At 46.1% G+C, this 24,346-nt stretch overlaps 1 protein-coding gene across 1 annotated transcript in view; it reads left to right on the forward strand.

Moving 5' to 3' along the window:
- The window catches only part of LOC144752090 (indolethylamine N-methyltransferase-like), a 62,859-nt gene extending 42,769 nt beyond the window's left edge, over positions 1-20,090 (forward strand). Inside the window, exon 3 of the mRNA XM_078640039.1 lies at positions 19,607-20,090. Within this exon, the coding sequence (XP_078496165.1) occupies positions 19,607-20,042 (436 nt within the window). The 3' untranslated portion in view covers positions 20,043-20,090. The remainder of the gene's footprint in view (positions 1-19,606) is intronic.
- The last annotated feature ends 4,256 nt before the right edge of the window (positions 20,091-24,346 follow it).

Here is a 24,346-nt window from a genome sequence, read left to right on the forward strand (position 1 = left end):
CAGACAGTCACAGAAAGACGCCATCGAGTTATGGCGCAAGGAATCTCATAAAAGAACCGAAAAAGAAATCAGAAAGTCAGAAATAAGTCGAGAATCCTTAGAACGAGCCCAGGAAAAGGAATTAATCGAGATAGGTGAACGAGTTAAAACCGAACAGTCAGACAGACAGAGGAACGCCCTCATTAAGGGTATGTATCCTCTTCTGGCCGAGGGCTTGCCAAAAGCGACCCCGGAGGCATCCAGTAATTTTCCGCCACCCTTAGTTCCGACCAAGCTACGTCACAAACCGACTGCAGCTGATATTTTCATTTCGTCCTATTTGGACGACACGGTCCCAGAATATGCAAACCCCGCTCCGCCAGTCCCTGTAAATCAGGCACTTCCTGCTCCTCCAGATACCGCAGTACCTGCTACGGCACCCCCGGTCCAGCCTACGTTTCAATTTCCCGCCGCACTAGTACGAAGAGTGTCAGTCGACGGTTCCAGTTTAGGGGCCGCAGGAGGAGGTCCTCCTCAGACCCCGCCGCCAAATAGACGTCCAGGAGCAGTCGAGTTACATGAACGTGCGTTACAGCGTACGCCTAAATATCAGTCCATTGCAGAAATCAGGCGAGCTCTTACTGAATGCTGTTATGATCCAGTTCCAGGCGAAGATAGTACGGTTATATTTTCCGTGCGTGTTAGGCAGGTGTCCGAGTACTTGGTCACTTTACCGAATATGAAGGAAGATCTAGACAGAATATATCGTTTCATCCGTACAGGGGATGATCCAGAAAGTATTAGTGACGTCATGTCTCAAAGGAAAGTTGAGATCCAGCTCATGATATTAAAGTTTCTGATTAATTGTCTATTAAGGGAACAAGATTATCCGACCAAAGATCAAGCCGAAATGAGAACCCTGACAAGGTGGAGTGAGAATATAGCCGAGGGTAAGCACAAGACTATCAGTAGTATAGAGAGTATGTACAAGAAAATTCGTAAGGAAATAATAAGGTTACATGATCAACGTAAGGCAGCACAAGTAAGCGAGAAAGAAAATGACTCTGCGGAAGAGGTAGAGGACGAGAATCCCGCCAGAATAGCGTATGTAGGAAAATCTAGATTTCCAGACCGCCATTTACGCCTAGAACACAAGTCAACTTTCCATCGTTCAACACCAGAACAAGGTTCTCTAGAACAAGTATTTCAAGCTACCGACCACATTCTGAAATCACGAATCGGTTATAGCGAGTTAAGTACTATGCATGAACAAGAACTAGTCCGATCAGCAGTCCGATGGATTACTGATTCTACCACTTTTCCAGACGAAATAGTGGCACAAATGTTTCTGAAATTGCCCCCAGCCGAGCAACGACTGGCGGGTATGTATATGATTCAACACCTCATTACTTTGTATGAGGGTCAACATTCTGATCCAGGTCCGTTACACGATGTCCTGAACGAGTTACTCCAGTATAAATGGAAAGGTTTAGGTACCGATTTAATTAGTGTCATTCTAGAACAGCGCCACAAATATAGTATGTTTCTGAACCCGCATTTTGTTCATGTCTCACCCCCAGAAAGTAAACCCTTTTACATAGACCGACAAAATCCGTTATGAGAAGTGCATCCAGTTAAGACAGAGGGTGGTGAGATGCAACGAGTGTTTGTTTACACCCCGATCACAAAGATGGAACTCTTAGAGATGAAAAAATTAATTCCCTGTCATGATAAAGATCCAGCAGGGTTCCACCGAGAATTAAAAGACATGCTCCGTATGGGAGAATACACGTATCCAGATATCATTAAAATGTTAAAAGTCTTGTTGCCCGCAGGGGTATATGAGAAACTTAAGGAAAAAGAATGGGAGGTGGGAGAGAAAAAGATTGATTGGGCAGTTCTAGAAGCTGAAGATAAGGCACGAGTACCAGGTACCGGTCTTGGAGAGAAATGTAAAGAATTACCTGAATTATTGATTCAAGTCTTACCCAGATTATTAACAACTAAAAAGGAAGACTGGGATGCAATCTCAGCCTGTAAACAGAAACAAGATGAAGATACTAGCGATTTTTACTCTAGATTTGAAAAATGTTTTACCATAAACAGTGGCCTCAAGACAAGTAGCGAGTCATACCCTCACCTTTTTGTTACTAAATTAGTCGAGAATTCAAGTCCACCAATTAAAAAACGAGTTTTGAAAGTCGAAAGTACCTGGCAAGCTAATACTCCGTCCCAGATGTTACAGATGCTTCAATATCACCAGAATAGAATCAGAGAAGAGCAAGAACACGAGAGAAAACGTATGAAAGACACGAAAATGAAAGTACTAGTTGCACAATCTGTTCCTCAAGACAGTCAGAAAAAGGGGTCCGAATCAAGCCAGTCATCCTGCAGCTCCCGTTAAAGGGAACTGCAATTATTGTAAACAGCCAGGTCATTTTATAAACGAGTGTGCAGTTCTGAAACACAACATAGCCACCGGTAAGACTAAAGAAAGACCACGTCCGCCTAGACAAGAACAAGTTACACAGACTCCTCAGCCACAGAATGCACCACAGACAGTTACAGCACCGCAGCCTATCGCTGCAACACAACATGTTACACAGCAGATGTACCAGTATGCACAGTCCGAGTATCCAGAGTATCAACCGTATTCATGAAACAGCCTAGAGAGGGAGGTAGGCTTGCCTCTCATCGAGATACCTGTAGATCAAGAAGGTCCCTATGTTCACAGTCAAGTATTAGGGAAAGACAGAAAGTTTCTGATTGATACAGGGGCAAGTAGGACCACCATCAGCCACGCCGAAGTTCCAGGGGCTCCACTCTCAGGCTCTAGAAATGTTTCCCTTGGATTTTCAGGAAAGCCTATTGTAAATGAAATATCAAAGCCAGTTACTCTAGAAGTAGGTCCATTGTCCCGCACTACTGATCTGTTACTTACTAAGTCATGTCCAGAAAACCTATTAGGCATTAAGACACTGAAAGAGTTAGGTGCAGTTATATGCTGCTCCCCAGAGGGAATACGATTGTTCCTACGCGACTTCAAGGGTCACTATGTATTACGAGATTTTGATCCGAGATTGTCTAATGTTCCGCAGCATCTATGGGCGCAAGGTCCAACTGATGTTGGCTTTATGCAAATCACACCCCATCGTGTGACTATCAAGCCAGGTGTAGTGTTACCACGAATCAGACAGTACAGATTGCCACCTGAGGCTGTAGCAGCCTTATCCAAAATTATTGACGAGCTCATGGCTCAAGGAGTAGTTGTAGAAACTGACTCCAATGTATGTAATTCTCCGATCATTCCAGTCATGAAACGTACTGATCCGAATGTACCTCCAGTATATCGATTAGTGATTGACCTTCGAGAACTTAATAAATGTATTATTCCCCAGTATCCAGTTGTCCCAGATATCTCTTCCCTGTTGACAGCCATTGATTCCGAAGCTTCATTTTTCACTGTCATAGACCTCAAGAATGCGTTTTTCAGTGTCCCCATTCATCCAGACAGCCAGTTTCTTTTCGGATTTTGTTTAAATGGAAGGAGCTATATGTTCACACGCGCTCCTCAAGGTTTCACAGAAAGTCCTAGTATTTATAGTCAAGCACTCAAGAGACAACTAGACAACATTCACATGCCAACTGACACTGCCCTGCTCCAGTATGTCGATGATCTACTGATCACAGCCCGTTCTGAACGTGCTTGTGAGCGAGCCTCACTTACAGTCTTGTATTTCCTAGCCGAGATGGGACACAAGGTGTCCCCTTCTAAGCTTCAATTCTGTGTCCAGCAAGTGGTCTACTTAGGACACTTACTGTCCAAGAGGGGTAGGCAGTTGACACCAGACCGTATCCAGTTAATAGCGAGTCTTCCTCAGCCCAAGACCCAGAAGGAGGTACGTGCTTTTATCGGCCTTACTTCTTATTGCAGACAATGGATTCCTCAGTATGCATTTCTAGCTAAACCACTGATACAGTTAACGACACAGGAGGCAGCCGTATCGACTGTCCTCCCTTGGACATCTGAACATGCACTTAGTTTCAATGAGTTAAAGAAAGCCCTATGTCAAGCTCCAGTTCTAGCAACACCGAACTACAGTAAGTCTTTTACACTTTTCGTCACAGAACGCGAAGGTGCAGCATTATCTGTCCTCACACAAGATCAAGCAGGACAATACAAGCCTTGTGCTTATTTCTCGAGCACATTAGATCCTGTAGCCCAGGCTCTGCCTGCGTGCCTCAAGTCAGTTGCAGCCACAGCACTAGCTATCAGACAAAGTGATTCCATAGTCTTAGGACACTCCCTGACAGTACAAGTTCCACACTCCGTGGAAGTTCTTTTAAACCGAACACAAACTCAGCACTTGACAATTGCACGTTTAACAGGTTATGAATTGACACTGTTCCAGCCACACATAGAAATCAGACGCTGCAACGTTTTAAATCCTGCTACATTGTTACCATCAGTTACTTCGAATTCTGCCACACACGACTGTGTGGAAGTAGTTAACATCATGACCAAGCCAAGACAAGATCTGACAGATATTCCATTACCAGATCCCGACCTGACACTTTATGTGGATGGTTCATGCATGAGAACAAGTACAGGAGAACTAGTAGCCACGTATGCAGTGACTACTGACACTGAAGTTATTGAAACACACCGTATTGACACCCTGTCTGCTCAAGCAGCAGAGCTAGTTGCTCTGACGCAAGCCTGCATACACGCTAAGAGCCTGAAAGTTAATGTTTATACAGATTCACGTTACGCATTTGGAGTTGTACACGACTTCGGAGTGCTCTGGCAGGAGAGAGGTTTCATGACTTCTCATGGAACCAAGATTCAGCATGGTCTCCTTATACAGGCTCTGTTAGATGCCATACATTTACCGACATCTATTGCTATCATGAAGTGCAAAGCACATACGAAAGTTACTGACATTATTTCCCAAGGTAATGATCTAGCAGATCGCACAGCCAAGCTTACAGCACAGACTCCAGACATTTCAGTTAATCCGACACAGACACACACTCAGACACACAGACACAGCCCTTGCTTTTACTATTTCTTTGGCTCCGCACCAATCTGTAAAGGGGTTATTAGTTTATAGACCGCCTGGCCCTCCCGGAATGTTTTTTGAAGATCTAGATTCCGCCTTACTGAGACTGGCCCTGAAAGCAGAACACTGCATTGTGGCCGGGGATTTTAATTTCCGGATGGACGATCCTTTGGACGCAGCCGCAATTAAAATCTTTGAGGCTACGGCTCCATTGGGTTTGCTTCCCTATTTACATGAGCCGACGCATAATAAGGGGCACACTCTTGATCAGGTTTTCTCGACCTCTCTTTTAGAGGTGTTAGAGATTGTCGCGGTTCTATGGTCAGACCACTCGCTGGTTAAATTTTTGATCAAAGGCACCGCTAAATTGGCGGTTGCCGTCCCACAGCGACATGGCCAACCCCATAGGGCGTACCATCGAGTGACCCCTGAGATGTTGGCTCAGGCAGCTCTGGACCATCCCTGTCCTCTCTCCGGTGATCTGACGAAGGATGTGGAGTCCTTGCAGGTGTGGTTGGTCGATAGGCTTAATGACCTGGCCCCGGAACTAGTCCCCCATCTGACTCCCAAACGAGTCTCCGCCCCTTGGTTTACCGCTGCACTGTCGGCTAAGCGGCAGCAGTGCAAGGTAGCTGAAAGAACTTGGCGGCTAAAATACGATGTGGAGGCAAAGGTGGCCTTTAAGAACTTGGTCAAGGAGTATCACCGAGACATCCGCCTAGGTAAGAAAATCTACCTGGCAGGAAGGATTGATGCTGCCTCCAACTCCTGCAAGGAGATCTTCTCTATAGTTAGGGAGTTTACATCGCCCAGGATAAACACTGCTGAGGAGAGGCCCTCTGACGCGTGGGCTGCAGATCTTGCTGAGTTTTTTACCAGCAAGATCCAACTGATACAGGCCTCTTTCCCGGTGACCATCCCCGAGGAGCGGACTGTCAGTAAGGCCATTCGATCGCCCCCGGCGATGCCGGGCCCCACATTGGGCGCATTTCCACCTATTTCGGCGCCCGTCTCCTTAGCACTTTTGAGCAACTTGAAGTCCGGCTCGCCCCTGGATCCTTGCCCTGCTAAGATTCTGGCGAAACTAGCTGAGGTTATTAATCCTCTGGTTAATCCGCTGCTGAATCTCTCGTTGAGCCAGGGAGTGGTTCCGCAGGCTTGGAAGCAGGCGATGGTCATCCCGCTGCTTAAGAAGCCTGGCCTGGACCCTAAGGCCCCTGTTAACTATCGGCCTATCTCTCTGCTGCCGGCTCTGACGAAGGTTGTTGAGAAGCACGTGCAGACGGTGCTCTCCAACTTTCTAGAGTCGAATGAGATTCTGCATGCCACCCAGTCAGGTTTTCGCCCGGGTCTTAGTACGGAGACTGCGCTCCTCGAGGTCTCCGAAACAATCAAGGGGACCTTGGATTCAGGGGGCAAAGCCATGCTGGTGATGTTGGACTTGTCGGCGGCTTTTGACACCGTTCCCCATGATGGTCTTCTCGCAAGACTCTATGAAATAGGACTACGGGGAACGGTGTTCAGCTGGTTTTCTTCTTTTCTAGCTGGCCGCCGGCAAACGGTCTGGGCCGCTCCAGATTCCGCCGTGATGCCGCCTTTGGGAGTCGGGGTCCCTCAGGGCTCTATTTTGAGCCCGACCCTCTTTAATATCTTTATGACCCCTCTGGCGGCATTAGCGGAGTCGTTTGGGGCCCGGATCGTATCGTACGCCGACGATACCCAGCTCCTCTTCTCCTGTAAGAGAGGAGAGGACTTTGAGGGGGAGAGTATCCGGGATTGCCTTGGGGCTGTGTTTCAATGGTTCCATCTACACAGCCTCAAGTGCAATCCCGATAAGTCTGAGGTACTCTTCTTCGGGTGCGATGTGGAACCAGGGTGGCAGGCCTGGTGGCCCATTAACATGTCCCCCCCTTTGTGTTCATCCCAACTGGCCAAGAACTTGGGTGTGAAGATGGACACGGGGTTAACAATGAAGGCCCAGATCCTCGGAGTGTCGGGTATGTGTTTCGGCCTCCTGAAGATGCTACGGAGGTTTCTTCCCCTACTATCGGAGGAGCACAGGAGGCTGACTGTGCAGGCCCTGATAGGCTCCAGGTTGGATTATTCTAACGTTCTATACCTGGGCCTGCCAGAGTACCTGTTACAGCGGCTGCAAGTTGTGCAGAACGCTGCGGCGCGAGCAATCTACGGATTGAATAGACGTGCCAGTGCCTCGGCTCTGTTTCAGACCTTGCACTGGTTGCCAATCCGTAAGCGGATCGCCTTTAAGACCTTGACTCTGACTTATAAGGCGCTTCATGTGACGGGGGCTAAGTATCTCCAGAGGAGACTCACCTTTTACCAACCGGCGCGCTCCCTGAGGTGAGAATCTTTACTTCTGGCGACCGTTCCACGAGTGAAGCGAGCACGCCTGGGAGGCCGCTCCTTTGGTTTGCTGGCGCCCCAACTGTGGAACTCTTTGCCCCTGTCACTTCGGGGAGCTTCTAGTTTATTAGCCTTCAGAAAGGACCTTAAAACGTGGTTATTCTCCCAGTAGGCCCCCTGTGTCTTGTTTTGTTATTTTGTATCTGAAACTCTCTTCTTTTAATGTGTTATGTTAGTTTTACTGCAGCCTCGTTAATTAAAAGCGCCGGGACACTCTTTTTGAGTAGCCGTGCGCTCTACAAAAGCCACTATAACATAACATAACATAACACTCCAGATCCGACTACATGTATGACAGTTAAAGACCCTACACAAGATGTCATAGATATCCAGTTACATGCTACTCCCGAAGAAATCCAGAAATGGTCCAAACAAGGAGGGGTCCAGACAGATCAGGGATGGGTAACGAAGGGTAGAGCCACATGGTTTCTCCCCGACTCTATGGTTCAAGTCATTGTTAATACCGCACATAGTCCAGCACATTTAGGAGAAAAAGCTATGTTAGACAGTATCCAGAACATTTGGTTCAACAAGCATTTACGAGCTGCAGCCAAGCAGAAAGTCCGTACCTGTATGATATGTTGTCAGTTTAATCCAGGTAAAAGTGTCCCGGTGGAACAAGGTGGATTCCAGCCCCCTGACCACCCTTTTGAAGTCCTCCAGATGGATTACATCCAGATGGAGAGATGTCGAGGTTTCAAGTATGTCCTTGTAGTAGTATGCGCTTTGTCCAGGTGGACAGAAGCATATCCAGTCCCAGATTACACAGCCACGACTACTGCCAAGCAGGTGGTTCGTGAGTTCTTCCCCCGTTATGGACTCCCTAGAGTCGTATATTCTGATAACGGCCAGCCATTCTCATCTGAGTTGATGAAACATGTTTCCCTATTGTTAGGGTACCAGTGGAAGTTCCATTGTGTACGCCATCCTGAAGCAGCCGGTCTCGTAGAGAGACATAATCAGACCCTGAAAATTCGAATTGCAAAAGTTTGTCAAGAGAAAGGTGTAGACTGGCTAGTAGCTCTGCCAGTTGCTTTGTTTTACATGCGCATGGTCGCACATTCCAGATCAGGTCTGTCCCCGTACGAGGTCGTTTTCGGCCGCCCCCCTAACATGTGGGGTACTCCTAGACCCCGAAGTATTACCGATGTTTCAAGTAATATGCTGACAGATTACCTAGCTTCCTTGATGTCTGCCCTCAACTCTTGTCGTTCACAGGTTGCCGCCGCATTTCCAGACAATACCGAGGTGGCACCGCATGAAATCGTTCCCGGATCCATGGTCCTAGTGCGAAATTTCGATCGTTCAAGTCCGCTGGAGCCTCGCTGGAAGGAGCCCCGACAGGTCCTCCTCGCCACCCGTACAGCCGTGAAGTTGGAGGGACGGAAAGGCTGGGTGCATCTTTCGCACATCAAGAAATTTTATGGATTGAAACCAGCTTCAAAGAACATTTCCGAGGATTTAAAGGACTGCCAAAGTACTATTCTTAAGGACTGTCCCGCAAAAGACACTGTTACTGAACCCTCCCTGTTAGAGACAACTCCGCAACAGGAGTATAAGAAAAAGCTAAGGTCTAGTAAAATAAGTCAGCCAGTTTGATTGTCTAAGTCCTCCCCTAGGTGAAACGGTTAGACCGGTTTCTGACATGTATAAAATAGACCCCCATAGTGAGAGAGTTAGTCAAAACTCAATCCGATGTATCATTTTTCTAAGTTTCGTTTTATTTCTCAGCATTATGATTTCCTGCACCAGTTATGCATTTTATCTGTATTTTCCAGTTTCTCATGTAAATAAGTCTTCTAATGTTACAGTAGAGCACACGTTTAGTGATCTGCCTCCTCATGAACTCTCTTACCGCCTCGCTATGCGTAACAATTCTTTTATCCGCATGTTACATTATTCACACCAGACCAGCAATGCCACTAATTGTTGGGTGTGTGGTCGACTTCCCCCTTTCCAGACACCGAAGGGAGTTCTGCCACTCTTTCCTTATCCATTTTCACATAATGGTTCGTGTGGAGCATGGTCCACGTTAACGTCATCCTCAACAGATATGTCTTTTCTTAACAGTACATGTTTCCCAGACAAGCAAGGTCTTCCCCACAGAACAGGGTTAGATCTAGAGAATGAAGTTTACAATTTAGGTAATTATTCTTCGAATTTTATGGTCCTGAATGTTCAGTCTGATTCCACTCCAGACTTACCTGCTATTTCAGTACTACCAGTCAAGGGCGAATTATGTGTCCGAAATTATGGTTCCATACATGTAGGACATAGCGATTGTACTACTATTGTCAAGTATAGTGACAGTGGGAAATCTATTTTCAAAGCTTCACGTCATTCTTATTTTATTTGTGGCCAAACCGCATATGTTCGTCTGCCCCTCGATTGGGAGGGAACCTGTTACATTGCCTTCCTACTGCCACCTGTTTTCCTAGCCCCATCTGATTATCACAGAAACACACATCTAGTACACATTAGACATAGAAGGGAGATCGAGTCCCCAATTGTCGATTATACTGAAACTGCTCTAGAACAGTATACAGATTTCAATAGAGGTTTCTTCTTCTTTATAGGACCTATCCAGAATAGTAAGCTAATCCGTAGGTTAACAAGAACCCTTGAAGCTGTAGTAAATGAGACTGCCTCTGCTCTAGGTAACTTAACTGAAGAGCAATCTGCTATGAGATTTGTCGTGCTCCAGAACCGTCTTGTCCTTGACGTCATACTGGCCGATAGGGGCGGGGCATGTAGAGTCATCGGATCTAGTTGCTGCATTTTCATTCCTAATAACGCGCCGTCTGTTTATTCAGCTATAACCAGACTCCATAAAATTGCCCATCTGTTACACCAAGATCCAGGCACCTGGACATGGTCCGGTTGGTTCTGGAATATAATTTCCGCCTGGGGATGGAAAGTATTGTCCTTTCTAGGTATTACAGTAGCGATCATATTCAGTTGCTGCCTCTGTATACAATGTGGCCCTGCGATTTGCGGCATTTGTGCTACCTCTTGTATTCCTAGTCCCAAGCCCCGTTCTAAATCCCGTTCCAAGAAAATTCGAGACGAGCAAATGATACTGTATGAAATGATAGATGGTATCATGAATATTGATGTTTCCTGATGGAAACGTAGTGACAAGGAGGGAATGTGGAAAAGTAAATTTTGCCATGTTCTGTGTCCCTACGCGTCCTCCATCATATGTTATCTGTGCATGATTAATATGCATATGTATTCCCCATGTTCGATTAAAAGACGCAATTACAGTTGTGTCCATCTCTAGTATGTCAATTTCCAGTTCTCGTGAATACTACGAATATCAGGCCTATGTAAAGCTACGTTGCCACGTTTCTCAGTGTGCACGTTATTTCATTATAAAGTCCTCGTTTCTAGGCCTCAAAAGGGCCCGGACGCCAGATTCAGCTCCTGTCTCCTGAGCCCTCGCTGAGGAGCGATACAGCCCCCACCTGTGTTCCTGACCCTTCACTTACTTCCTGCCTCGCAGTGCCCGGTTCAGCCTGGCTCTGCCTCTGAGTCTGCCAAAAGTATGTTATGATACTAGTTATCAGTCCAGTCCTCCTTCTCTGCATTCCTAAGCTACTGAACCGCATCAATAGTTTCCGTCATTGTCTAGCCTTTACGTCTCCACATAAGAGAAATACTGTATTAATGGTCATTTAATATTCTTCATCACGCACTACATGTAGAATAATGCATGCTCCAGTCTTAGAGTCTGTTAGCCTTTACCCCGATAACTTTTGGATTCTATCAACATGTTCTCTAAACATCAGATACTAGATACTGCTTAGGTACATGTCGCCCTGACTCTCCAGACTTCAGTCTCTGCTCCTAGCACAGAGTTCGTAGCCCCCAGCTTCTCCTAGTTACACGTCATTGCCAGTTTGCGCGCACCACCAGGTTAGAGGTCCCGGCTCCTTAGGTAGCCCCCTCCATGTCTCCACCCCATTCATGACATATTCTGTTACGTTTGCATCACATGTCTATGTATACGCCTCTGTTACACCTACTTTCACCCTTATCTTTCGCGACTGCTATTGACCACACCCACTGCTCCGCCTATCGTATGTATTGTAATGCAACTGTTTTAGTATATATGATCGTGTATTGTTATTAAATATTAGCGCGCTCATCCCAGATCCAGCCCCGGCAGCTGCTGGGCCCTGCCATCCTATTCCTATGCAGGTTCTCCTGTTCCTGTCCTTTATGCTGTAATAAACCTGCAAACTCCTACTACCTCGAATCTTGACTCTTATTTATTGAGCTATCTGTTATTGCTATGCCTAGACAAAAATAGATCCGGTATTATTTATTTATATACCACAGCGGTACTCTTGTCCCTTTCATCCTGAGGGAAACGGGATTGTGTAAAGAAAAAACCGTGACATAAAGCAATCTATAACAGTAAAGGTATTAGGTTCGGGAGCTGGGTGGGTCAAACATTTAATAAGTGTCCAACGTAGTCTTAATAATCTGCCAAGAAATTCTCTGAGAGGTTTCAGTCCGTACGAACTATTGTTTGGGACTAGAATGTTAGTCCAGGACCTTGATAGTCAGACTTCAGTGGTTAAAGAAAAATGCTTTGATATCAAATATCGTTTGGCTATTTTACAGGACTTAAACGAAACAAGAAAAGACCTGAGCAACATAAAGTTAAAACAGCAGCCAACAACCACTGAAGAGAAACCACCAGTCCCAGCAAGGCCTGTCTGGATTCCAAAGATCGGGGATCTGGTCAGAGAGAAGATCGCGGTAAAGAAGGAATTTGGGCCTTCTTACAGAAAAGCAGTTCCTGTCTTGTCTGTCAACGGGACAAGCTCAGTAGTACTACCCCCCCCTTGCTGGTAAAAAGGAGAACCGAGTTGTATCCATCGACCTGGTTAAACCACAATCATGTGGCCGATAACAAGTAGTAGGCCAAGTGGACTCCCAAGAAGTAGCAGAACACCAAAGTTTACTACAACCACAGAGGTTCAAACTGAAAGACTAATCACATTTGATAAACCTACAGTGAAACAACAAGGACTATGCAACAAAGCAATGGAACTTAAACCTCTTGAAACCCAAATCAAAGCTTTACATCAAGAAACTGCATTCTACAGTGATGTAACCACAGACTATTCTAATGAAACAAAACAAATTCCAAAAGCAAAAAGTAATCCAGAAGCAATTGAAACAATTGACAGAACAGCATCCGGCTACTTCATCAACTTTGATGATTTTTCTGAGGATCTGAGTGAACCTGACGATCATCCAACGAAAAAAACTTTTAAAGACAAAGCAAAGGAACTTTTTCATCAACTAAAAGAAACCTATCTGATTTCTCCATGGGTTGAAATTTGGGTGGCACTAGGTGTATTTATCCTCATACTTTGGCTCATCATGGTACTAAGCTTGGGACATTTCATTGAGGGAAAATATGCTACAATGGACACAGCAAGCCAGAATATCAATATCAACTTGGTCCTTAAACCACACACGTCTTCACACGTCGAGAAAAGAGAACTTTCTTCAGTAACCTTCACAGCCAATCCTATACCCGGCGGGGTAGCATGGGACAAAACTGAATATGAAATATATGGTCCAGTTGAACTCTTAAAGTATCCACACCAATTTAAGATTTCATTGAGTGACTTTGTAAAACCAAGCACATTTGCTGATGATTGGGATTTTGAAAGTATTAATGATATGATGTCTGATCTAGTGATGTCAGCCAAATTTACAGAAGATGATTATTTGCAAGGTTCATCTAATTATGATCAGATGTTTTGCTACAACCATTATGGTAACCATTATCTGCATAAATCTACTCAGCCTAGAAATGTTTTAAATTTTAACCAATGGGAACATTGTGCAACTCCACCAAAAGGCAGTTCAAAAACATTTTATGATAAATATTCATATTTTTCAGGGTTTAACACAAGTAATGCAGAAACATTCTATTTCAAATTGTTAGATAAGACAGGAGTGAAAACCATGCTTACAAACACAAAATGTATATATTCAGATTCATTTTTTGAAAAAATGAATACATTGGATTTTGATTTCTGGAACAATAACATTGAAACGAAAACGATCTGGGGCACAAAAGATTGGCAAGTGCAAGGTATAGAATCATTATTTAGAGCCTGCATGATCCCAGAACAAATTATATTTTTGAATGACACAATTCAACAGACTACCTCTCTTTGCCTAGCCAAAATCAAAGACTTAAACAAACCGTCTATTCCAAAGCCAACAACGGATAGTAATAGCACTACGGATGTTGAGATAGACGTATCCCATATTTTAAACCAAAACATAACACATCCTGATTGGAAACAATGGTTGATCTGGCCCACAGACACAAATAACTGTCAAGACAGATTCCTGAATAAGTTACAGGGGTTCACATTGACCAGGCCAGACCCAAGATACTCCCAGAGACAACATCCAGGGATAGTAACTACTTACAGTGTGGGAAAGCTCTGCCTTCAATGGCTACATACATCCACACTGGCAGAAATTAAGCAACACCTAACTTTACTTAAAGAGGGTGCTGACTTGTGTGATTTCATTTTGGGACCACGCAAACAGCGTCAAAAACGTTTCATAGCGGCCTCTATATATGCAGCTTACAACGAAGCTTGGAAAGAAACTCAAATTGAGACAGCAGAAAAATTACGGGAAATTGACCGTGTTAATTTGGAAAAATCACTTTCTTTTGTGGACAATGGGTTAATGACTCTGTCTTCCAGAATATATTCATTGAAACGTATGATCTCCAAGTTGCAAGTATAACGGCAGAGATTCATTCACTGTTATCAACGAATAGCCCCATACACTTCGCAGAAATGCTAAACGAAATCTTAAATATTTCTGATACAAGTGGTATCGCAAGTGTATTTAAGACAGTTTTTTCAGGAGCTTTGACCCCATTCAAAGCCATCCTGGGTATTTTTCCTAACTTCGTCCATTCCATCTTTGGCGGACTTCCTCTCCTGTTGGGACTAGTAGCAGGCGTCCTATTTTTGCTACTTTTGCTTCGCTATGGCAAACCGTGTCACAGACATGACTCCAGCAACAATGGAAGAAACGATCCTAACTATCCGCTACCGGGACCGCATAACTAAAGTCCTTGCATTAGCACGGCTACGAGATTTAAATATGACCTGGTTTCTTTCATTTAGACCCTTGTGGCAGACTTGTGTTATGCCTGTATTAAGGTGCTTGCTATGCGGCGAGGAATGCGTGTTGGACACCAGTCTCACACTACAATCAGAAGTGCCATTGGATGCAGAAACTTTGTTGAGTCCAGTAAAGGCTCATGCATTGTGCTGTCCCCAGCGGCTACCTATCCTGATGACGGCATTCGTGGAGACTTCAGCACTACGATTGAAGGGTAGTGAAGTACAAGATGAAAGCAGCATCGATCAGGTACGACCTTCTGTAAGCAATGCTGATCAAACCATCACTGAAAGCAATCATGCGCATGAATGCATGGTAGCGACATTTTCCAACCTAGTCAAACTCTCACCTGAAGCTGTAGACTGTTTTTTCGAACATCTAAATGATATGATGTTTTCACCAGAACACAAAGAATGACTTTGAGCAACGTGCACACAGCGTTCCCTGAACTCTGAATTTGGCCTTCAAACTTTGAAAACAAAGCCACTAAGAATTTTTTCCAGTTTTTCTCATGAAAACAAGAACCTTTTCTCCAAGATCAAAATATTTAAAATGTTTTTTGGGCAATTATCTTCTCCTTAAAGTAAAACTATTCTTAGAGAACAGAAAACTTCTATTTTTAGTTAACCCTAGAAGACATTACCTCGACCTCTAGGTTGTTTACAAGTAGAATTATATTTTATGTGATGAAGTGGTCTCGCACTTTTTCTTCTGTATTAAGAGCCATTACATGTGTTATTTTGGCAAATCATTTCATGCTGATATAAAAAATGTGCATCCCTTTTTGAATGATTACACTGCTTAAATGCATACAGTAGCTATACTCATTTTTTCATGTATTGCGCAAAACCATATTTTAAATACAAATTAATGTATTTTGGGGTGGTTTCATATACACATACTGTAGTTATGTTTACTATGCTTAGGTTAGTAAATATGGACATAGATTCCGTGGAGTGGGTGTAATGTGTTTACTATGGGAACTGTACCGATATTCCTGTTTCTGACCCTTGTCCGGTTAATCACTCACTAGTGGCCATACAACGACACAGAAACCCGTTCTCTGATTAAGTCATAGCACATGCTGTCAGAAATTAGGCAAGCAATATCCCTCCAGCCCCCCTAGAAAGCATACCGAGTTCTCAAAACAAATCAAACCTCCAGCCGACCTGGGAAATCCCCCGCAGCTATTGTTTTGATTTCAGCCAAGAACTCCGTAAAGAATGTAAGAACGACCAGTTCTTATGACATCCTTATTGACGTATTTATGTCCATCCTTACATCACACTCGGCACCTTTCAGGTATAAATATTACCGACATTGCCCTAAGCAACACACGGTGGTGACGAGTTGGAGCAGCGCTACTTGCTGAGGAGCCCAGCTGATGCAGAAAAAGCCCACGGACGCTGCCCCTCCCTTTTGACGCGCTGAGAGAGAGACGCTGCCTTTCTCCTGCCGAGAAATCCAGCTCCGGCGTTCCCAGTCGCCCATGCGGGCAACTGGGATATCGAGTCCTGAGATTGAGATACCAGCCCTCCAGCCTTCTAAATCCCAGGTACTGAACTGAATAACCCCTTACAGAGAATTCTTGAGTCAGATCCTTGGCAAAACAAACTTAACTTAAACTGCTACTTATCTACTCTCGCCCACGTATTAGGCTTAGGTCAGGTACACTGGGGTAGGCGTAGCTAGAAGCACCAGTTGAGTACGATTAGTCAATGTATATATGTATGTATCTATTTTATCCATTTTAAGTATCATATGGCTAAGAAACCATATCAATGCTTTTACAGTATTATTTTATAATCCTGCTTTTACTGTATGCACTTTACTTAACTATCAATCAATCAATCAATCAGGTCATTTATATAGCGCACTACTCACCCGTAGGGTCTCAAGGCGCTGGACTATAAGTATTGCAATAATAGCGATTCATTTCTCTTGTATGAGAAAGGAGACTGATCAATAAATAACACATTTTTATTGAACACGCCCGTCTCTTCCTTTTCTCTACAATCTGGTGAAACTAAGAATGCACGTACTGACTGAGTGAAATAGTTGTCTTTTGTTTTCACACGACTCTAGAGATATACTCTTGATCAGGGAGAGCAAAGTTGTCATGTTCTATGGTTGTCAGAAACTAAATCCCTTCTTGTCTATCCAGGGAGGTTGAACTCCTCCTTGCCTATTCAAGAAAGTTTCTAGTGAACTCTGAGCTAGCTGGCACACATAACTTTAAGTCTAATATCATCAGTAGAAGACCTAGTTAACCAAAGTCCTACGTCTATACTATTGAAGATATTATTCCAATGCGCAGAGCCTATTGGGAAAATAGGAACTACACTACAGTATCGCAATTTCGCTAATTCTACCCAGGATTAGTGTAAGGTAGTTTAGCCCCATATTTAATGAAAGCCAAAGTTTCAATCAAGAAGTGGTTGAAAAAGGAACGGGCCTGGACTGCATAAGAGGACACGTAGTGCCATGGTGTAATGTTCTTTGTTTCCAGCTTTTTCATCAACTGAAGCAATGTTGAGGTGGTCCTAATGTTTCCAGGATGTATGAAGATCCTGGGTGCACTGCTGAATAATCATTTGCATTCATATTTCTTTGTTGCTGCTCTTCTTCTCCAGGTTGATGGTTGTTTGGTTACTGGTGGGCCAAAAACCAGTGGAGGTGGTGACCTTGTCAGCCAGATATTTATAAGTGCCCTTTGTGACATCCTTACAGGTCATTCTGCTGGCTTTGAAGATTATGGTGCCAGAACATGGAGCTGGTTTAGATAAAAGGAAGCTTTTAAGGGGAGCAGTGTGGTGTTGAGGAGAACATGGAGAAGGGTGTAAAGGGTGTAGCACCCATGCAGATCTCAGTGTACAAAGTGTTGAACAACAGCTCTGAATTAGTATTTTGGGAGGAACATTCACTTTCCTTTGCAGAGAGTGCTGATATATCAAGCCAACTTGTTTTTCTTGTTGATGTGTTCCATGAAGATGAGATTGGTGTCAAAGGTAAGCTCGAGGGAATTGGCACTTAGGGAATGTTAGGATTTGAATACTTCTATGTAGTGCAGTTCCAGAATATGATTGTCATAATACTGACTGACAGTTTGTTTACACCGGTGTAATCACACATGATTTGTAGCATTTCATGATTGTTTTGTGACGTGTCCAAGATTAGGCCATTACCCATCAACATTTTTTTGTGAAATGTTTCAACCATTTCTTTGTAGAAAATATTTACATTGCACCCAGGCTTACTTAGAAATAGTTCAGGGTGTAACTTTAGTTTTGCTGGATTAATGAGAGTAATTTAAAATTTTCAGCATTCTTGCTCCGATTTCTGATGCTAAATTATGTGTAATCTTGTGCAATTCTTGTGTAATTCTGCATGATTACATTACAATAGATGACACAAGTTACTCCAACCCCTAGCTAGAATGTGGTTTGAGCAGGGGTGTTGTGAAGACCCCGCTTTAGCAGCTACAGTAGGGGTGGCCTCCTTGGTCTGCAACTCGGCAGACAGAGGCTCATAATTAATTTGAAAGGGTAGGAGGGTGAGTGGATAGATGGATACATGGATGGGTGGATTTGGAATCATGGATAGATGGATGAGTGAAGGGGTAGATGGATAGATACATGGACAAATGAGTGAGCGGATGGATGTAAGGATGGATAAGTGAAAGGCAGGAAGAATGGGTAAAAGGATAGATGGTTAATTGAAAGTGTGAATGGATGGATGATTGAAAGGTTGGATGGATGATGAGAGGATTGATGGATAAGTGAGTGAAAGAATGGATGATGAACAGGTAAATGGATGTATATAGGAGTGAATGGATGGATGGAGTAAAAGACAGGGTGATTGGACAGTGTGCAAGGGTGGATGAGAGAAAGCATGAAAAGATGAGTGAAAGCATGGATGGATGAGATGAAAAATGAGTAAATAGATGGATGAGTGAAAGCCTGAAAGGATAGGTGGGTGGCTATATTAATGTGAGAGTGAACTGGTGAATGAATGGGTGAGTGAAAGGGTGGATGGATAAATGCATGGATGAATGAGTGAAACAATGGAGGTAAACATGGATGAGAGAAAGGGTGAATGGAGGGATGAGTGAAAAGGTATAAGGATGGAGGTTGAGAGAAAGAATGGATGAATGGATGGATGGATATATGGATGAATGGCATGTACGGCTGGAAGAAAAGACAGAATGAATGTTTGGATGTATGGACACATTGATAGGCTGGGTAGGTCAGTTGAAGGATGGATGGATGAATGGATATATGGGTGGAGGGATGATGGATGGATATATGGATGGATGGATTGATGAATGAATTGATGGAAGGATGGATGAATATATCAATGGATAGAATATTGGATGAGTGAAATTGAGGAAGGGTGGATGGATGGATGTGTCAAAGAGCGAATGGATAGATTGATAAGTAGGCATGTGGATGGATGGAGAACGAGAGAAAGGATGGATGGAAGGATGGATAGATGGATGGATAGATGGATGGATAGATGGATGATGGATGGTAGATAGATGGATGGGTGATGGATGGGTGATGGGTGGATGGGTAGATGGATGGATAAAGTGAAAGGCTGGATGAGTAGATGGAGTGAAAGAGTAGATGTATGAAAGGATGGATGAGCAAAATGATAGATGGATGGATGATTCAAAAAGTAGAGAGATGGATGAGTAGTTATATGTCAAGCAAACAACTAATTCAATAAAACAATACTGTGACCAGCATTTTAATATGAAGCCAGTGAAGAGTAAATTGTACAGATATCTGTATGAGTTCATAGATTGTAGATTGCTCAGAGAGTGGTACAAAGGGTAAAGCACTGGTCATGGAGGCAGCAAACATTTCTTTAAATTATTACAAAACAGCCGTTAAGACGAGTCTCTGCATCAATCGATTAAGCATGCTAATCAAATTATACCTTTTTGCTTTCAGAGAACCATGGATTGCGAAGCAAAATAAGTTAAAAGGAAAAGTCAAAACAGTTCTTAAATATGATGTCTTGTGCAGTAACCCGCTGTCTCCCATCATCCACCCCCAGGCTGACTGCCTGCTCCTGGCACACTGTTTGGAGCACTACGTCACAAACAAGAAGTCCTTCTGCGATGCTCTGAAAAATGTCTCCACACTGTTGAAGACCGGAGGACTTCTAATAATGACTGTCACCCTTGAAGTAACATATTACATGGTCGGCGACTTCAAGTTTCCTCTTTTCTGCATGGATGAGTGTTTTCTGAAGGATGCTCTCAAGGGGGCTGGTTATGCAATTGAGGAAGTACACATTTATCCTCGGAAAACAGAATGTTTGAATGATATAACAGATTTTAAATACCTTGCATTTTTGAAAGCACGCAAAGAAAGAGAAATGTAATCCTCCTATAGATGTATAAGAAATTGCCATGAGTCACGCTGAGAGAAAAATAGGTTTGTGAGCATCAAATTCATTTTAAATTTTTTCCATGATGTCTTTATCACTTTTTAAAAATTATTCTTAAATGAAGTGAGTAAAACTGTTAGTGAGTAGTGGTGCATTAATCCTGTTAATAAACAATGATGTCATCCTTCCTCCTGTATATGATTTTCTTGTTGAGAACTCCTGACTCCACCTTTTTTTCTTTTAATTATAAACTGAAGGAACTGGATCCCTTCTAAAGGTATTTTTTGTTTTTATTAATGCATTAGGGGCCAGATATACGACCATACACTTTAGCAAGTCGCATATTGTGACGAATTGCAACTTGCAATTTGCAACGCGTAAAAGTGAATGTACAACAGTGTCTCAGACACTGTTTGGAACTCCCAATGGTATCCCAAATTGCATGCCTCATCAATATTCAAGCACAATTTGTGACCCCTTGGGGATGGTGTCCTGCTGGGGTCAGCAGACTACCATGTCTGTGACTGCTTTTTAAATAAAGCATTTTTTTTAATGCAGCCAGTTTTCCTTAAAGGAAAACAGGATGTATTTAGCAAAAAAAAAAATCTAACTTTTCAGTTTTATTTTTTAAGGGCAGGCAGTGGTTCCTGGGACCTCTTAAAAATATTTTTGCAAACGCTCACAAATGGGGAAGGGGTCCACTCAATACTCATTTCCATTTGCGAGTGGGACCGCTCAGCCCTCCACAGGGCTTGGTCGCCCCACTCACTGCTGCCGCTCCTGCCTGCCTTTGCCGCCTCCTGCCTGCAGATTCCTTCGCTCGCTGCCCGCTGCTCCTGGGAATTTCCTGCTGCTCCTGGGAATTTCCCGCTGCTCCTGGGAATTTCCCGCTGCCCGCTGCTTCTTGGAATTTCCCGCCGCTGCCTCCCTGCGGCCCCGCCCCCCTGTGATTACATTCGCCGCCCCGCTCCCGCCACCAGGCTGCTCCTCCCTCCCGGCTCCTTACTTATGACGCCCCCAGAGCGACCGCGCAGCAGACCCGCGCAGCGTGAGCGCCGATTGATCGCCGAAGGTGCGCCAAAGGTAAGCCCGTCTGCGCCCGTCCGCGCCTGGCCCGCGCCCAGCGCCAGGACCCCTGGCCCTCCCCGCCGAGGCAAGATGACCCGACTGACCTACGACGCCACCACTCTCAACGCACTCAATGCCGGCCGGACCCACGCCTGCTGCCGAGCCACCCCGAGACGCACCCACGGACCCTTCACCTGCTGCACCTGCAAGTTCACCTGCCTCCGAACCTGCCCCGCACCCGCCAAGACAAACACCAGCAGCAACCACTTCAAGTGCATCCTGATCAACACCCGCTCCGTCCACAGACACGCCGTGGAACTCTGGAACCTCCTCGACGCTACATCACCGGACGTCACCTTCCTCACGGAAACCTGGATGAACGCCTCCTCTGCACCCGACATCGCCATCGCCATCCCGGACGGGTACAAGATCATCAGGAGGGACCGCATCAACCAGACCGGAGGTGGCATCGCCATCGTCCACAGGAACCCCATCCGCATCACGACCGACGCCAACGACTCCTTCGCCGCAGCCGAACATCTCCACTTCCAGATTCACACCGACCCTAAGACGACCCTCAGAGGCACCCTCGTCTACAGACCCCCGGGACCACACACACAATTCAGCGAAAACATCACAGACTTCATCAGCCCACACGCCCTCCCCTCCACTGACTACATCCTCCTCGGGAACCTCAACTTCCACCTGGAGAACAACAAGGACCGCAACACCACCGCCCTGCTGGAAAACCTCACCAACCTCGGACTCAAGCAACTGGTCAACACCCCCACCCACTACGCCGGCCACACACTTGATCCCGTCTTCTCTTCCAGCAAGTACATCACCTTCAGCCACGCCACCGGACTCCACTGGACTGACCACAGCTGCATCCACTTCAGCTTCAAAAAATCCACGACCCACCACCACCTGCAACAGGTACCTCACAGGAATTGGAGCAAGATCACTGCAGACCAGCTCACTACCTCCCTCAGCTAGAGCCCACCCGCCAACACAACGGACCCCAACGAAGCAGCCTGCAACTTCACACAGTGGCTGATCGCCTGCGCCGACGACCTCGCGCCACTAAAGAACCCTCCCAGAAGACCCAGAAGCAAGAAGGCATCCTGGTTCACCGACGACCTCAAGGACTCCAAGAAGACCTGCCGCACCCTCGAGAAAGCCTGGCTCCTCGACCGGACCACCGACAACATGACCGCCCTCAAACACGCTACCCGCAAGCACCACCAGCTCATCCGCACCACCAAGAAAAAATCCCTGAAGGAACGACTGGACAACAACGCCACGACAGCAAAGAGCTCTTCACTATCGTCAAGGAGTTCTCCAAGCCCAGCACCGGCACCAACGACATCACTCCGTCACAAGACCTCTGTGACTCCCTCGCCTTGTTCTTCCACCGCAAGATCGCCGACATCAACAACAGCTTCGGCGCCCCACCCACGCACCCAACCGTCGAACCAACACCCCCCCACCGCCACCCTTCGCACCTGGACCACGGTGACCACCGAAGACACAGCCCGCACGATGAACACCATCCACTCCGGATCACCGACCGACCCCTGCCCACACCACGTCTTCAACAAGGCCGACTCCACCATCGCATCCCAACTCCGGAACATCATCAATGCCTCCTTCAACACCGCCACCTTCCCGGAGAGCTGGAAGCACGCAGAGATCAGCGCCCTCCTGAAGAAACCTACAGCGGACCCCACCGATCTCAAAAACTTCCGCCCCATGTCGCTCCTCCCTTTTCCTGCTAAAGTCATCGAGAAGATCGTCAACAGACAGCTGACCGCCTTCCTCGAGACGAACGGATCCCTCGACCCCTCGCTGTCCGGCTTCAGAGCCAACCACAGCACCGAGACCGCCCTCATCGCAGCCACCGACGACATCCGGACCCTGCTCAACAAGGGGGAAACAGTGTCCCTCATCCTCCTGGACCTCTCCGCTGCGTTCGACACGGTCTGCCACCGCACCCTAGTCCAGCGCCTCAGCAACATCGGTATCCAAGAGAAGGCACTGGAGTGGATCATCTCGTTCCTCGCCGGAAGAACACAAAGAGTCCGCCTCCCCCCGTTTCGCTCCGAGGCCACCGAAGTCATCTGCGGCGTCCCGCAAGGATCTTCACTCAGCCCCACCCTCTTCAACATCTACATGAAACCTCTCACAGCCATCGCACGCCAGCACAACCTCAACATCATCTCTAACGCCGACGACACCCAGCTGATCCTCTCCCTCACCAGAGACCCCGACACCGCCAGAACCTGCCTACATGAAGGGATGAAAGACGTCGCTGAGTGGATGAAGGAAAGCCGCCTGAAACTGAACTCGGACAATACGGAAGTCCTCATCCTTGGATCTTCACCCTCCGCCTGGGACGACTCCTGGTGGCCCCCAGCCCTGGGCACCGCACCCAAGCCAACCGACCACGCACGCAACCTGGGCTTCATCCTGGACCCCTCCCTCTCAATGACCAGACAAGTCAACGCCGTCTCCTCATCGTGCTTCAACACCCTGCGTATGCTTCGCAAGATCTTCCGCTGGATCCCGACCGAGACCAGGAAGACTGTCACCCAGGCACTCGTCACCAGCCGACTGGACTACGGAAACGCCCTCTACGCCGGAACCACAGCCAAGTTACAGAAAAGACTCCAGCGCATCCAGAACGCCTCCGCCCGACTCATCCTGGATGTCCCCCGACGCAGCCACATCTCCAGCCACCTGAGGAACCTGCACTGGCTCCCCGTCGACAAGAGGATGACATTCCGGCTCCTTACCCACGCACACAAGTCTCTCCACGACCTGGGCCCCAAGTACCTCAACGACCGCCTGACCTTCTATGCGCCCACCCGCCAGCTACGGTCCACCAGCCTCGCCCTCGCAGTCGTACCACGTATCCGAAGAGCCACCACCGGGGGAAGATCCTTCTCTTACCTGGCTGCCAAGACTTGGAACTCCCTCCCCATCCACCTTCGGCTGACCCAGGACCATCTCGCCTTCAGGAAACAACTCAAGACCTGGCTGTTCGAGCAGTAGCATACCCCTCCCCCGAAGCGCCATGACGCTGAGGACCGCGAACAAGCAAAAAAAGACCGCTGCACTACGCTACGCTGCACTACGCATGTTCGCACTGTGCTACATACAGCTCGCATAGTGCGAAGTCACGCAAACTTCGCAAACTACGAGAGTGTAGCGTAGTGCTTCGCCCAGGG

This window comes from Lissotriton helveticus, chromosome 4_2, assembly GCF_964261635.1.
Source record: "Lissotriton helveticus chromosome 4_2, aLisHel1.1, whole genome shotgun sequence".
In the NCBI taxonomy this organism is placed as follows: Eukaryota; Metazoa; Chordata; class Amphibia; order Caudata; family Salamandridae; genus Lissotriton; species Lissotriton helveticus.